General features: G+C 41.4%; 1 protein-coding gene across 2 annotated transcripts in view; it reads right to left on the bottom strand.

Moving 5' to 3' along the window:
- The window catches only part of CAB39L (calcium binding protein 39 like), a 59,632-nt gene that overhangs the window by 32,475 nt on the left and 12,998 nt on the right, over positions 1-14,159 (bottom strand). Inside the window, exons 2-3 of one of the 2 annotated variants that reach the window (XM_068182145.1) lie at positions 10,709-10,918; positions 1,563-1,711 (exon numbers count right to left, since the gene is read on the bottom strand). In XM_068182145.1, coding sequence (XP_068038246.1) covers positions 1,563-1,664 — 102 coding nt within the window. In that variant the 5' untranslated portion in view covers positions 1,665-1,711; positions 10,709-10,918. Of the gene's footprint in view, positions 1-1,562; positions 1,712-9,959; positions 10,156-10,708; positions 10,919-14,159 lie in introns of those variants that run through there. The other variant, XM_068182146.1, reaches the window with a different exon arrangement.

Here is a 14,159-nt window from a genome sequence, read left to right as displayed (position 1 = left end):
CTCTCTCTCCTCTCTCCCAATCACCCACATTCACCCCGGGAACAGCCTCTACCCCTTAGCAATGAAGGACACAAAAACTAAGTGAAAATCAGCCTCTTCCTGTACAATTGGCACCATTGAGTTCATGAGCTGTTTCCATTCTAATACGCCAGGGAAACATTCTGTATCTTTTGCTCTGTGAAGAAAACACACACCAGCTGTTCTGACTCTCATGAAAAATTTACATTGAGTGCTCAATTTTCTAAGAAGTCTGAATTTCTCCTTGTCACTGACACCCAAATATACAAACCACCTCAAAGCCAAAAATTCTCAAAACCACAACCCTGAGGAGTCACTCTGCAAAGCAGATCGAAAAGAAACCCAAGTATGGAGCTTCTCCTTTGAAAGTCTTCTTTAATCAGGCTCCAAAGGATGAATTCAGCAAGGCAGAACAGATTCTGTTGATTTATTTTGTTACTTATTTTATGTTTTAGTTCAGAGCCAAATTCTCTCAGTTCTCAGGTTACTGAAGGTATTTCAGAATGAAACATCAAATACTAGAGACCTCCCAGAAATCCATGTGACTTACCTTACGTAATTAACACACTCTGAGCTACTTGCTTTGAACCAAAAGTTTCAAGAGGATTTCACTACAGGTGCAAAGGGCTCCATGCCTACTTTTTGGGTTGGGATTGTTTTCATACAACTTCCCGCACAAGGTGGGGGAAGCACAACATGCATGCATGCAAACATTGGCTCCACAGAAAATGTATTAGTATCCCTTACCAGCTATTTCTGCTTCCACTGAGAATCACTTTTAACCTAAAGTTAGTCTGTTGTTAACGAAAACCATACACTTCTACTACAGCAAGAGTGTAGAGGGCCAGAGTCTCAGATGAAAAAAAAAAAATTAAAAAAAAATTATGCAAGCGAATTCCTAACTGGGAGCAATTTGTGTGCTGGGAAGTACCTATTAAGTGGTGACTGGAAAGCAGCAAAAGTAACTCGAGTCTGTGTCATGGAATTAGAAGAGAGCAGTAATATTAGCAAAAGCCTAGCACTATAAATAGAAAATGAGTAGCACAGCTCTTTTAGGAAGCACTGACACCCAGAACATAAGAAAGGATGTAGAGAGTGAGATCTCTTTTATATACATCTGGACACATACAGCTTTCCTGGCTTCTGGGAACAGTGTGCATCAGAAGTAGAGTTTTTCTCTGTGAGTACATACACATTAATTGCCAACTCATTTGTTATCCTGCAAACACCATTAACAGTACAATAGTTTTCACACAGCCTTCCAAGCTGTTTTGCAAGATTCATTACTGTTTGAAGTAGTGGAAGATCACCTTTTGTTTTGGCTGAGGCTCCTGGATGTCAGCATTTTCTGTCTGACCCCCAGATTTTATGTATTTTTTTATGCAAAAGCCCCCTGATTTCAGCAGAACCATTCAAACACACAGCTACATCCACAGGCAAGCATTCGCAGAATCAGAGCGTGACCAAACACAATGTTATTCCCTTTACTCTGCTGTTCTCCCAGCATAAAAACCTTATTGGTCTTCTACAACGTTACCTCATACCTTGTCTGTCTTTTTTTCTTGTTTTTCCAAGATGGCCATGTTTTCTTTCAGAACTTTCACAATCTCAGCAGGATTTTTGTGCGATTTACTAAACAAAGGCATGGTCTTCCTTCACCTGGATTTCTTCCTTCAGGATAGAAGAGGACTGCCTTAAATCAAACAACAAGCAAAAACAGATTTTAAGATTTATACAAAAATGCAATAAAAACACACAAAGACACTATGAACAAGCCAAGGTTGCACCTCAGGCACTACACTTTGCTTCAGCCACCCAGTGGAGCAGTGAAAGTTCTGATGTGTAGGTCTTGCAAGTTCATTGAGGATTCTCAAGGCACCATTAGAACACAAAAAGCAACTACTCAGCACCTACACAGGAGCTGGATGCTCCCTGCAGGAAGCTCTGACCTACAGGTCAGCACTCCAGCAAGTCCATGCCTACGTCCAATGTATTTTGGACAATGCACATCTGGCAAGCTCCACTAGATTTCACATATGGGCTTCTGTCAGACTTCACCAGCTCCATCACAGTGCAGAAAACCAACTGTACGTGCCAGCACACCAAAAGCACCCTTTGTTTCAAGAAAGCATTGCAAATTGGAGTCCCAGCTTCTCTGCCATCTCTCCTTCAGTTGCTTTGTTTTGTCAGCCTGGGGTACCTTGAGAGGAAACAGTTTAATTATGCCCTTAAGTCTGACAGACTTCAAGAATCTGTGGGTCAGATCTCACTTGTGTAGAACATTCCTGAGTTAAATAAACAGAGGATCAGGCCAAAATATAAACACAAACTTATTCATGACATTGAAGTGACAGACTGAGCATTTTAATGAAAATGCTCCGTTTGTTTAATTTAAAACATTCTTCTTCTGTATGGTTTGAAAGGCAAATACTACATCACTGTATTTATATACGAAAGAAACCAAGCAGCTCAGTTTCTGCTTAGGCTGTGAATTCTTATGGGTTTTGCTGAGGGTCCAATACAAAGATCTGTTGAAGTCAATGACTGACTACAGATGGGAATATGTTCTGGTTAGAAGCTCAGCACTGTTCTGGACTGCATTCCCGTCTGTACAATAAAAAAGAGGTAAAAGGGAAAAAAAAAAACAAACCAAAAAGCAAAAAATAATCTCAAACTTACATCTCCTTCCACAGCAAAAGAAAAAAAATCACAATTCTCCCACACACACATTTGTACGATTAGTTGTGAAAACATAAATAAACACAAATACCACTTCAATCCCATTATTCTCCAAAATTTGCAATTAAAAAAAAGCTTTATACGAGAGTTTTCAAATGAGAGAAATAAAGAAGCACAATACACACAGCATAAAGAAAACCCAGTGGTCCCAAAGAACCAACTCCTCTCATGCTTCGTTGTTTCTACGGGCACACTACAGAGTCCATCAGGAAATATGATCCCATTTGAGCCATACATCCATGTGTTACTAATCCCCAAATAACCTATGGAATTAATACCCAGATTAGGCATACATTCTATCACAACTATAAATAGTAACCATACAAAACAGCCAAGTACAAAATTCAAACTTTAAAAGCAAAATTTATACAGACTTTGTCCTAATATCTTATTAAAAAAATACTTCAAAACACTTTTGCAGAGTATCTTTACAGGAAGAGTTTCTATGACACACAGGAAATATTTTTGAATGTCTTATTTAAACTAAAAGTTCTTTTACAGTGCCCAAAATAGGTGAGTTTGTATATAGCTTCTCATTTGTTGATAGGTCAGTTTTACAGGGATATTTTCACATTCAGTGCCTGAAACCTCACCACTTTCAAGTTCCCATTTTCAAGCTCCTCACGGTCCTGTTCAAACTCATTTTTATTTCTCCAGTTTTGGCTACATGACCTTCACTCCTCAGCTGAGCTCCCAGCTGCAGAGTCCTGCTCCCATGCAGCTCAGAGGTGCAAGTTTTGGCAGCACCAGTCACCAGAGCAGAGTCCCACCTCAGCCTGACCAGGTGCATGGTTGAAGCCTGGGTGTCATCCTTTGGGGCACACTCAGCTACACACAAGCACTGGAAAAGACTGTGAAGCCAGTATCACACAATAAAGTTGTTTAGATGCTGCTAGCAAGCGCCAAGCACTCTGTAATCCCAAGTGTGGTGCAAATAGAAGATTAATAATTCACAATACACTTTGAGAAGGACCTGATTCTGCATGTTTTTGTTATCCTGAACATGGCATGAGGATGTGATGATGCAAGAGAGAGAGAGTCTGAAATCAGGAGCTTAACAGGCAAGTTGCATTTCAGAAAAGAATTATTTTCATCCAGGGTGGGGTAGGTATATTCAGATTGCTAAAGTCATCCCTCCATCTTTTCTTCTCAGAAGTCTTCACACAAAGAAAAGCAAAGGGGGAGACAAATTGATTTTTTAAATTAAGTACTCATGAGCTGGATGTTCTGAGATTTTTAAAGAAGTTCACATTTCTAACTGAAATGCTGACAGTAAACTATTATTTCCTCTCAAAAAGTAATTTACATGGCTGTCTAGAGTAATGTGTCTGTATTTAAAATAATTACTAATTTTACCATAGAACCAGCACTTTTCCACTGCACAGTCCCAGTATCACCATCAAGTCACCACAGCATTGCTCAGTGATAAAATACCATTTTTTCCCACTACATACCCTAACAGCATTTTAATCACAACAGCAAAACCACCAATAATAGGACGGGAAGGGACTCAAGAAACTGTTTAATTCATTGCTCTTTGAACAGAGCCAAGTATCTGCATTACTTCATTAGATACAAAGTCTTAGATACAAAGTCTTAGATACAAAGCAAAGCCTCTGCTCTATGCAAGTGGAGGGGGGCAGAAAGAAAAGGGGGAAGAGCCACAGATCTGCATGAAATAACATTTTTTTACTTATCCTGTCTCAGGACACGGTTTTTAACCTGCCAAAAGATGATCCATCACTTCAGAAAATACATACTGGCAGCTGCAGAACCTTGTGGTTCCCCACGCAGGAATCTTCTAGGGGGACACGTGCTGTTCACAACTACAGGCAGAAGCACATGGGGGTAAAGTCACTCTGCTGAGATTTGGGAGTTGTATTCCTTAGTCTTATGGCTGGCTATCCAATAAGGCAAGTGGCTAAACAAGGACTCCTCTCCTCCAGCTTTGCTCCCCATTTCTGGAGTTTCCAGAATCAAAGAAAGCACAAGCTCTTATTAAAGAAGCTTTTATCACAGCTGGGCATTTCTGTCCTGGCCTCCTCTTTGTATCAGCTCTCTGCTCTCTAAGCTTTTTCTTGAAAAGGTTTCTGTTCAGTATAGACACTAATTTGGCTTAGAGTCCCTATTATTTACATCAATTATTTTCAGTATTTGGAAATATATTTCTGTTTTTTGGAACTTGTTTTTTTTTTCCAAGCATCTAGTCCTCTGTCAAGATTGTTTGAAATTTCACAGTTCAAAAGTTACCATGAGAAGACAATTAGGATGCGAAATGGACAGTGTGACCACATAAGCTTCATTCTCTCAAGAAACCAGTCTAAAAATAACTGGAAAACTAAGATAAATGACAACTGAAAAAAAAAGCAACACAGGCTCACCAAAGGTAGCTCATACTACAATCCCTTATAAATATATTTTAAACAGAGAAAAGAGAGTAGAATGCATGTATCTAACATGGAAATGCACCGATTTGGATATAGTACCAAAAACTTAGTTGAAGAATAAAATTATTATATCCTCTGACTGAGAAGGCAAGAGCAATCTGTGGATGGGATCATATTCAGAGAGGCATAGGAATTAAGAGCCTATCCAAAAATTGTGGTGACTGAAAATAGAAAGATATTATCAACACATAACAGGACTTGAATGTCATTACCTGGGAAACTGGATGGAGTCAAGAACAAAGGTAATAAAAATGGGATAAAAGTTAAGAGTAGAAAATATCAGATAATGCTGAACGGTAGACGAGACACAGCTTGTAAATGTTCCAGATCCCTGGAAATATTCAAGATCAGATTGGACAGGACTCTGAGCAACCCAATCTATTTGAAGACATTAATGATAGAGGGAGTTGGACTAGATGACCTTTAAAGGTTCCTTCCAAACCATTCTATGGATATCTGGATAAGCTGAGGACTTACCATGAGAAATGATGAAAGCAAGCAGCTGGTGACATATACAAACACACAAGTATTTTACAGATGTGAGAAAGACAGATGCATGTTGTAGATGTCACAGATGCAAATCTGTGATGAATCACAAAAATAATGGTCAGTAGAAATCCAAAGGTATTTATGCCTTTGTATGCAGTGTTGATAGATCTTCATACAGAACACTGTACACAGCCCTGAACACCCAGAGTCAACTAGAATCAACAGAAGTTAGAGCGGATGGAGAGAAGCACACTGGATGACCAGAAAAATGGGAAGACCAGCATGTCTTGGAGGCTAAAAGTGCCCACCTTCTTAAGTTAAAATAAAAATACAGGAAAGTTGAAATAAACAGCTATTTCAGCTTAAATAGCAATAACACTTTATTTATGCAGAACCAAGTGGCTAAAAACTGCTGATGTATAAACTTCAGCTGGAAATGTAAAGGTTTCCACCCATTGGAGCTTTGAGGTTTTGAAATGACCTAATCTACCAGGCACACTACAGAGCATCTGTTCATAAAGTTTTGACACTGCTGTATAGCAGCAAGGGACAGGACTGAATGAACCCCTTTCTTTTCCACTTTCTAGGAAAATTTTTTCCATCTAATGGTTATTCAACATTTGTTTTCATAACATCAAAAATGGATTGTGTACACTCCTGAATTCATAATGGAGAACCAGCCAACTTGTGAGACATTTAGTTTTGATCATGTTATTTCACTGGTGCTCTTGAGAGGAACTTATGAGACCAAGGAAAGAAACAGCTGTATCTTACCAGACCAACTCTCCCAATCTCAGAGATTGTCTCTCCCAGTCATGAGGAAAATGCCTCAGCAGTGCTGTAGGAGGAAATGAAGTTTCCTAAGCCTGCTGTTTCTATCAGCATGAACATGACATTTCAGACACCAGAGTTGGAGTGTCCAGCACACTTTAGAAACTCTACTTTTACAAAAATACTTTCCTGGAATATCATTCCATCTTTGTTTGGAAGAAAAAAATGGCACTGATTTTATATTACATAATCCATAGAAACGCCAAAAGGAAACAATAATGAACCACTTTCTAAATGTCAGCCTGTTTCTGTACAAGTCAGGAAAAAAGGAAAAAACCCACACGGACTAAAGCAGTGAGTTGAATCCAGAGCTGGATGTGGTTTACATGACTTTTAGATATGTGGTTTACACAACTTTTAGGGTATTCAGTAGCCTGTCAAAGTTAACATCCCCTCATATTCAGGGCATAGAGTCTCTCATTCTGTCTCCAGCTCTACACACATTTAACCAAGAATGAAAACACAATTGCATAAAACCTATCTAGCTACTTTTATTCTGTCTCCTCTGCAAAGGAAGAAGCTGAAACACAGAGATGACAAGACTTACCCAAGGCCACATAAAAAAAACAGTGGCTGTGTCAGGAATGCAACCTAGATCATGTGACAACAAAGCCAGCACTTTATCAGGCTTCAAAATATCTCTTCTGCCAGTTTATCTGCTCATAAAGAGAATGTACTTTAAAAATTTAGCACAGCTATAAAGTACAGAAAGAGACCTAGTTCTGACTGTAGGCACTCTCCATAATTTCTCTGCTTTTAAGTCATACTTCCTCAAAACATTATAGTGCAACTGAACTTGTACGCACAATGAAAGAAAAATGCACACAGCAACACCACTCTGCTCAGCAGCCCATCCCACTATGAAGTGACTCAGTGAAGCAGCTCAGTAACAAAGGCTTCTTCCTCCCCACAAAAGCAAGAATGGAAGAGAGCACGTGAGCCCATCCATGCACTCTTTGCAGATGCTCCTCTGGACAAAACATTTGGTCTCCAAAAATAAATGTGAAAAAAAAATTTCCTTCCCAGGGAGTATCAGACATTTGTCTTGCCTTAGCTCCCAATCTTCATCTAGTTATTGAACAGAATCAAAACACTTGAATAACTCATATCCTGTGAAAGTCTCTGGAATGGAAAAAAAATACCTCCATTTCCCATTCACTGCAGTGTGCCTATGACCCACATAGGTCCTAGTCCCAAGTTAGCACACTTTCTTCATCATTTTGTCTAATTCAGTCTCCACATAATGGAAGAGGTCCTCATTTCTCCCTCCTGCCATATTTGGGAAAGCTGTTGCAATGACAGAGCAATGTACTCAAACCAGGAGATGGAAGCCCCCATGTGTGGTGAGCACCCCAAGAAGCCCAGTTTGTCCTTTTGCCCTCCCCAGTGCAGTCCCCTCACACAACCCATGTTTTACTTGATATGCAGAGGAATCAAGGCTATGGAACAAGCAACTCTCTGCAAATTCTCAATGAGTTGCAGAGTTTGGAAGGTGCACTGCAAATGAGACAAAAGATTAACAGAAGATGGGACAGATTTATGGTTAGGGTGAATGAATGCCATCTCTGCTTGGCAACTTGATTTTTCCAAAAATTCAAGAATTTAGTCATCATAAGCTTTGATGTTGCCTACTTGTTGCATTACCTGAAATGAAGATGGATATTTGCTGAAACTTCACCTGAACACATAAAACAGCACAGTAATGCCAACCATCATCACAAATGTCACTTTTTTAGCAGATGGCAAGCATCCTGAAGATCAGACATGGAAAAGAAGTAGGCAGCTCTGCCCTTAATCTGATCACCTCTACAGAATGAGAATAATAATATCACACAATTGTTCAATACTGTTATGAAACTGAAAGCACTCATGGTGATGCTCCACTCAAGTGCTGTGGTGCAGCTCTATGGAAGCACTTAAAAAAATTATTAACTCTTTTTAACTGAGTGCTTGAATGCCACTTTAGTAAAAATCAAGAAAAAAAAAAACAAACCTGCATGTATAGTCTTTCAGCAAACACAGGGGATAAAATGAAACACCAAAAAGCAATCTGGTCACCGAGGCAATCTATTTTGATAGATGCTTTGTTCTATGATGGTGACACCCTGCTCCACATGTATTCACATCCCTACACCCTCTGTGGGAGCAATTCAGCTCTTGCAGGGCCACATGGAGAGCCAGGTCAGGGAAGTGACCCAGGTTAACAAGAAATAGCCTGCTGGGGAAAAAAAGGTCACACAGGTCTCCAGTCTGGTTCTGCCCAGATACAGTCTAGGGCTGTACCAGCACAAGAGGGAAAGAAGGGGATGGAAGGAGGGTAGAAACAGGGCTGCTGGAGCAGATGCTACAGCTCAGATATTCACCAACCATACCCAGAATGAGGCAGTGATGATCATAAAGGGGGTAGAAATGTGTGGCAATACAAACAAAATACTAATCATAGAATAGTTTGGGTTGGAAGGAACCACAAAGATCATCAGGGTTCCAAGCCCCCTGCCATGGGCAAAGACACCTTCCACTAGACCAGGTTGCACAGAGCCCCATCCAACCTGGCCTTGAACATTTCCAGGGATGGGGCATTCACAACTTCTCTGGGTGTCCTGTGCCAGTCTCACCACCCTCACCATAAAAAATTCCTTTTTAATACCTAATCTAAATCTATCATGAGTAGGGTACAGAGAACAGAATTGAAGTTAAGGGCATTTTGCTACCTTCTGTCCTTCTATTGGAAGTCCTGCGTTTTCACATCCACTACTACTATTCTTCTTCTTCTTCTTATTATTATTATTATTATTATTATATTACAAAACAGCATTTGCACACTGCAATGCCAGGTAACATTCAGATTCTCACCCAGGCAGAAGTGGCATCCTGTGGCACCACACTCACACCAGCATCATTTATCTGTATCACAGGATCACATAGGCTCTCCCAACCATGCTAATGAACTAGCTAGAAGTGGTAGGTTATTACTTCGGGTTCAAATAAACTAGAAATATATGAAACCAGAGGTTTTACAGCCACCAAATTTGCAGAATTGAGAAGTCAAAAATATTTGGAATCTCAATTTGCATTTGCTACCACAGAGATCATTAAAACCAAAAAGATTAAGAATTAAATTCCATGCCTAACTGTAGTCCATAGCAAAACTCCCACAAACTCAGTCATGCAGAAAGAGCTCTCTTAACTAATGTCTCTGAAGTACACACAATTCTAACAGAAGAGCCCTTTACAGCTTTTCATTTACTTGAGTAAAAGGAAAACCAAGTTAAATATCCATTTCTAGTAGGAATAGTAACTGTAGAAATAATGGAAATTGGTAACATAATTTAAATAACACAGGCAGCAGCCAAGAGGGAATAGGACTTCCTCTACATTCATTAGTGAGCAACATGGATACTATTTTTGTATTTGGTCCAATATTACTAAACTTACCTCTCTACTCAGCATTCACTTGATCAAGTTCGTGGCAAGTCCACTGTGTTATTTCAATAGCTTCGTAATGGATTAAAATAATTTTTCTATAGCAGTAATTTCACTTTACTCATAATATTAGCCCAAGAAAGAGCTTTTGTTTCTAAGAAAGACCCCAAGTTCCCTTAAGCTCCATTAAAGTTCTGCCTGATGAACCTTCATGAGTCGCCCATGGCCCAGGATCAGCATTTCAAGCGGACAAGACTATCGGCTGCAGAGGAGGAGCTGGGCCATTCGCATACGCTGTTCCCTGCGGCAGTTCACACGCACGCTCATCGTCCCTTCATCTCCTTCCCCGTGGCTTATGCAAGTGGCCACGCTCTCATTCCTCTGCATCTCAAGAGCCAGTCCGCAGCTGCAGGCAGCCCGCGGAGAGGAGCGGGAGAAATGATAGATTGCAGATATTTTATTTTTGGAACCCACACTGTAAATAAAGCCATTTCCAGAGATATTCCATGGACACGGAGTGCTTGGTCGCAGAGCCAGCGCCTTATGTAACAGGAGGAGCATTGTTTAGGGTTGCCTGCATTAAAGAGCCACTCCTGGTAACACAGTTTACAAAGCTATAAAAAGCTACCAGCCTAACTATCGAGAACAAGCAGGCAAGCGGTTTATTACCGAAAGGCCGATGCTAACTGGAACAAAAGAAAGTTTCATTCAATCACTCAACTTTCCGTCACTCGGAGGACATCACCTCGGCTGACACTTACCGTGAGCGGAAAGCTGGGGGCTCCTAGGCGGCCCAGCGCAGCCCCATGGCCAGGTGCTGAAGACAGCTCTGCCGCCTCCCTGCAGCCCGCGCCGCCAGCAGCCGCCTTCAGTGATCTTCCATTTAATTCTCTTTATTCCCCCGACAAGTGGCAGAGCCCAGGGATCCCGCGATTCGGCCTCCCGCTCTCCTGCCGAGCGGCCGTCAGCCTCTGCAAAAGCGTGAGCAGAAAGGATCACTTGGACATGCACAGGCGCTCACAAGCAGCTGTAAATTTCCACTCCCCGCTGCCTGCGGCTGGACTCCCGGCTCCTCGCCGCTCCTGCTCCGACGAGCTCTGTGCCCGGGTATGCGTTTTTCCCGCACTGCCCTCCCCGCTTCCCACTCCCTCACTCGTCTTGCTCACAGGCTCGCACACACACACCCCCCGAACTCCACGTCAGAGGAACGCGTGGAAAAGCAAAGGATGAAGTGATCACTCCGCCGAGAGATTTCCCCAGGGTTAAGGGAGGACATGCGACAATTTCTCATCACTTCTGTAAGTTTCCATTCCTCTCCAAAGTCTGCCGATGCAGGGGGAGGCATCGCTGACGGGTCCTCGCACCGTCACGTGGCGTAGGCTGCTGGAATTAAATTATTCACCTTGCCGTCCTGCTAGGAATGCAAATAAGAGAGCCCAACAAGATAATAAAAACTGTCAACATGCTCATGCACCACATCTTTCAGCGAAGTCCTGTCCAGAAAAGCTGCAGTTAAGCTGCTTCCTGCCTGACTATATATTATTACACAAAGATCCAAATACTTTTCCACAATAATACTTGAGGGGATTAAAAAACCACCCACCTGCAATATACTCTGAGCAAAATTTAAATCCTAATGAAGAAAAACATTAGCCCAAAGTAATTTTTCAAAGGCTAATGTGATGGGGAAAAAATCATAAAGTATTCTGAAACAAGTACTACCAGCTATTATCAAGCATACAAAGACAGCAAAACGTAATTAAAGGAAATTTTAGTGCTTCATTTTACTCTCTTGGCAACTATTGTTTGGCAAGTGCCACACATTCCCAAAGGGAATGGCAAGTGCCGTCCCCTCTGCCCCCAGCTGTTGAGAGCAGGGGAAGAAGGATGCCTTACTATAGGCAGTTCAAGGTGGGATTTAAAATGTATCTTCATCAGGATCTTGGCCGAGTCCCAGATCGGATGTGTGCCCAGCATGTCTTTCAGCCAAGCTCTCCAGCTGGGGGAAAAACTTTACCTCCCATCACTTCTTCCTCAGGGCATAGCCTAGCCAAATTCCTACATTATTAAAAACAATTTGGTATGCTACATTTGCTTGGGGAGCTGATCTCAGAGTTAGTAGCGCTACAGTTGCATCAGATCTTGATTTAAGGCTCACCTGCAGTAGCTATTCACAGCTCTACATTACAGGCAGCCAAAAGTGCATGAGAAACCTAATTTCTGAGGAATACAGATGAAACAGACACTTTTTAAAGGGCTGTGAGCCTTTGCTTGCCATGCCAGCTCTGAACTGAAGCACACGGGAGTATCCTAGATCCTCACTTTGAAGAGCCACTCGCCTGTCCCTCCTGGGCTCAGAGAGGCAGAAGCCACCCCTGCTCCCTTAACCTCCCTGCCTTTGCACAGGAGGCACCAAGCCAACCTTAGATCAGCAGATTTGTACTCTCAACTTATCAGTAAAGCACGTCACCATTTCTGCTCACACTTTACCTAACAGATCATCAAGATACTGCAGCCCCGTGTTTTTGGACTGTCCTGAACAGCACTGGGAACAGGCATTAATTAGTGCAGCTCCCACTGCACCAGAAAGCACTGCAACAAGTGACACCAAGTGGCAATTTCTGCTGCAAACCCCTTGTGAAATATTCTTCCAGAACTGAATTAAAGGCTTCACATTAGCCACCACTGACCAGGTTTCCTCTCCAGGCCATCTCCGCAGAGAGCTCAGCAAGGGACACTGTGGACGCCAAGCTCTGAACAGGGTGAGCCACTCACGAAGCGTAGGAGGCACACGAACAACCTGCACAGATGTGTCATGGCATGAAGGACTTGGGGAGAAGAACTGGCCCTGGGCACCTTTTTGTGGGTGCCCTGCGGTGACCCAGCTGGGTGGGGAGAGGGAAGGGGTGCTGGCCTTGTAGTATCTTACAACCACTCTGGCACTGGCCCTTTCTTTTTTATCACCTCGGCCTTTGGGTAAACAATGAAAGTCAAATGATGAACACTCTGCCCTTGGGCGACTTCTGACGGTCCTGGCTTTTCCTAAAGCAACACAACAATCCACGTGCATTACTGTTTCCACTGTGTGTTTTTAAGAAAAAAAAACTTTTTTCCTCTCCCTGTCTCAAGAAAAAATTTATCTTTTCTGTTGTAAATCCACCATCCCTTCAACAGGTAAAACGTCAACTTTTTGTTGTACCGTGGAGTTCAACAGTGGTAGGTGTTACCCTGAAATCAAACTATCACAAAAAAAGATTGAAATATCACAAAAAATGTGTTTTAGTTGCACATAAGGAGCCCCAGTGGGGATAATCTGTGTATCACTGCACTCCATAAAATATTCACAAACCATTCTGAGTATCCCAGCTCTTTGGAAGTATAAGAAATTTATCTACGAAGTAACTATCCTTTGTTTTGGACTAAATATACCTGTTTTCCTGATTCAGAGCAATACATTGAATTTGCACTCAATTACAGTTCAACTTTTCCCATCTTCTACCTGAGGAAATATTTTAGGGCTTTTATAGGAGCCCTCTACACAGCTCGAGAGCAAGAACCCCACCTGCCTCCATCCCTGCATTGCAGCAGAAGAAAATGCATAAAACAAGGTAGCTAAAGGGGCAGGGGGAAAAAGATTCTCTGCTATTCCAATGATCTGTTTCATCTTAGGTAGAGTTAATTCTCAGATGATAGGAAAAGGCCCTGAACCATTCAATAGGAATTAAGCCATAACAACTTGGTGCTCTTATCTGTTTGTTGGGGTTTTTGTTGCCAAGAGGTTATTAAATATTTCCAAAATATGTTTTCTTCAAATCTTAATTTGTAGCCATCTAAAATCTAGAAATATATAATTATAAACAGACAAAAAAAATCTTTAAAGTCTTAAAGTACAAGGAAAAAAAATCTCTGCACTGCTAAAGTACTCCAGCTTCCATGTATTTAAATTTCATTATATTTGTTTCCATTAAAGAGAGCAGAGTCCTCAGGCTAAGACATGGTTAAAGTACTTTTGAGAAATGTTTGTCCTTGCTTTCATAACTTAAAATCATCCCATCTAATAAAGACCAAAGGAAGAAAACCCCCATAGATTTTTCCTGCCCTTAACATTTAGTTTCTACTGAGGAAAAGAGAAATTAGGGAACTTCAACAATGAGTGAAATTGCAATAAATTACAGCAGCAGATGATAAACACACGGCATATATATATATTAA

This window comes from Anomalospiza imberbis, chromosome 2, assembly GCF_031753505.1.
Source record: "Anomalospiza imberbis isolate Cuckoo-Finch-1a 21T00152 chromosome 2, ASM3175350v1, whole genome shotgun sequence".
Classification (NCBI taxonomy): domain Eukaryota; kingdom Metazoa; phylum Chordata; class Aves; order Passeriformes; family Viduidae; genus Anomalospiza; species Anomalospiza imberbis.
The sequence above is the reverse complement of the archived record's forward strand: the minus strand, read 5'-3'. Positions and strand labels throughout refer to the sequence as shown.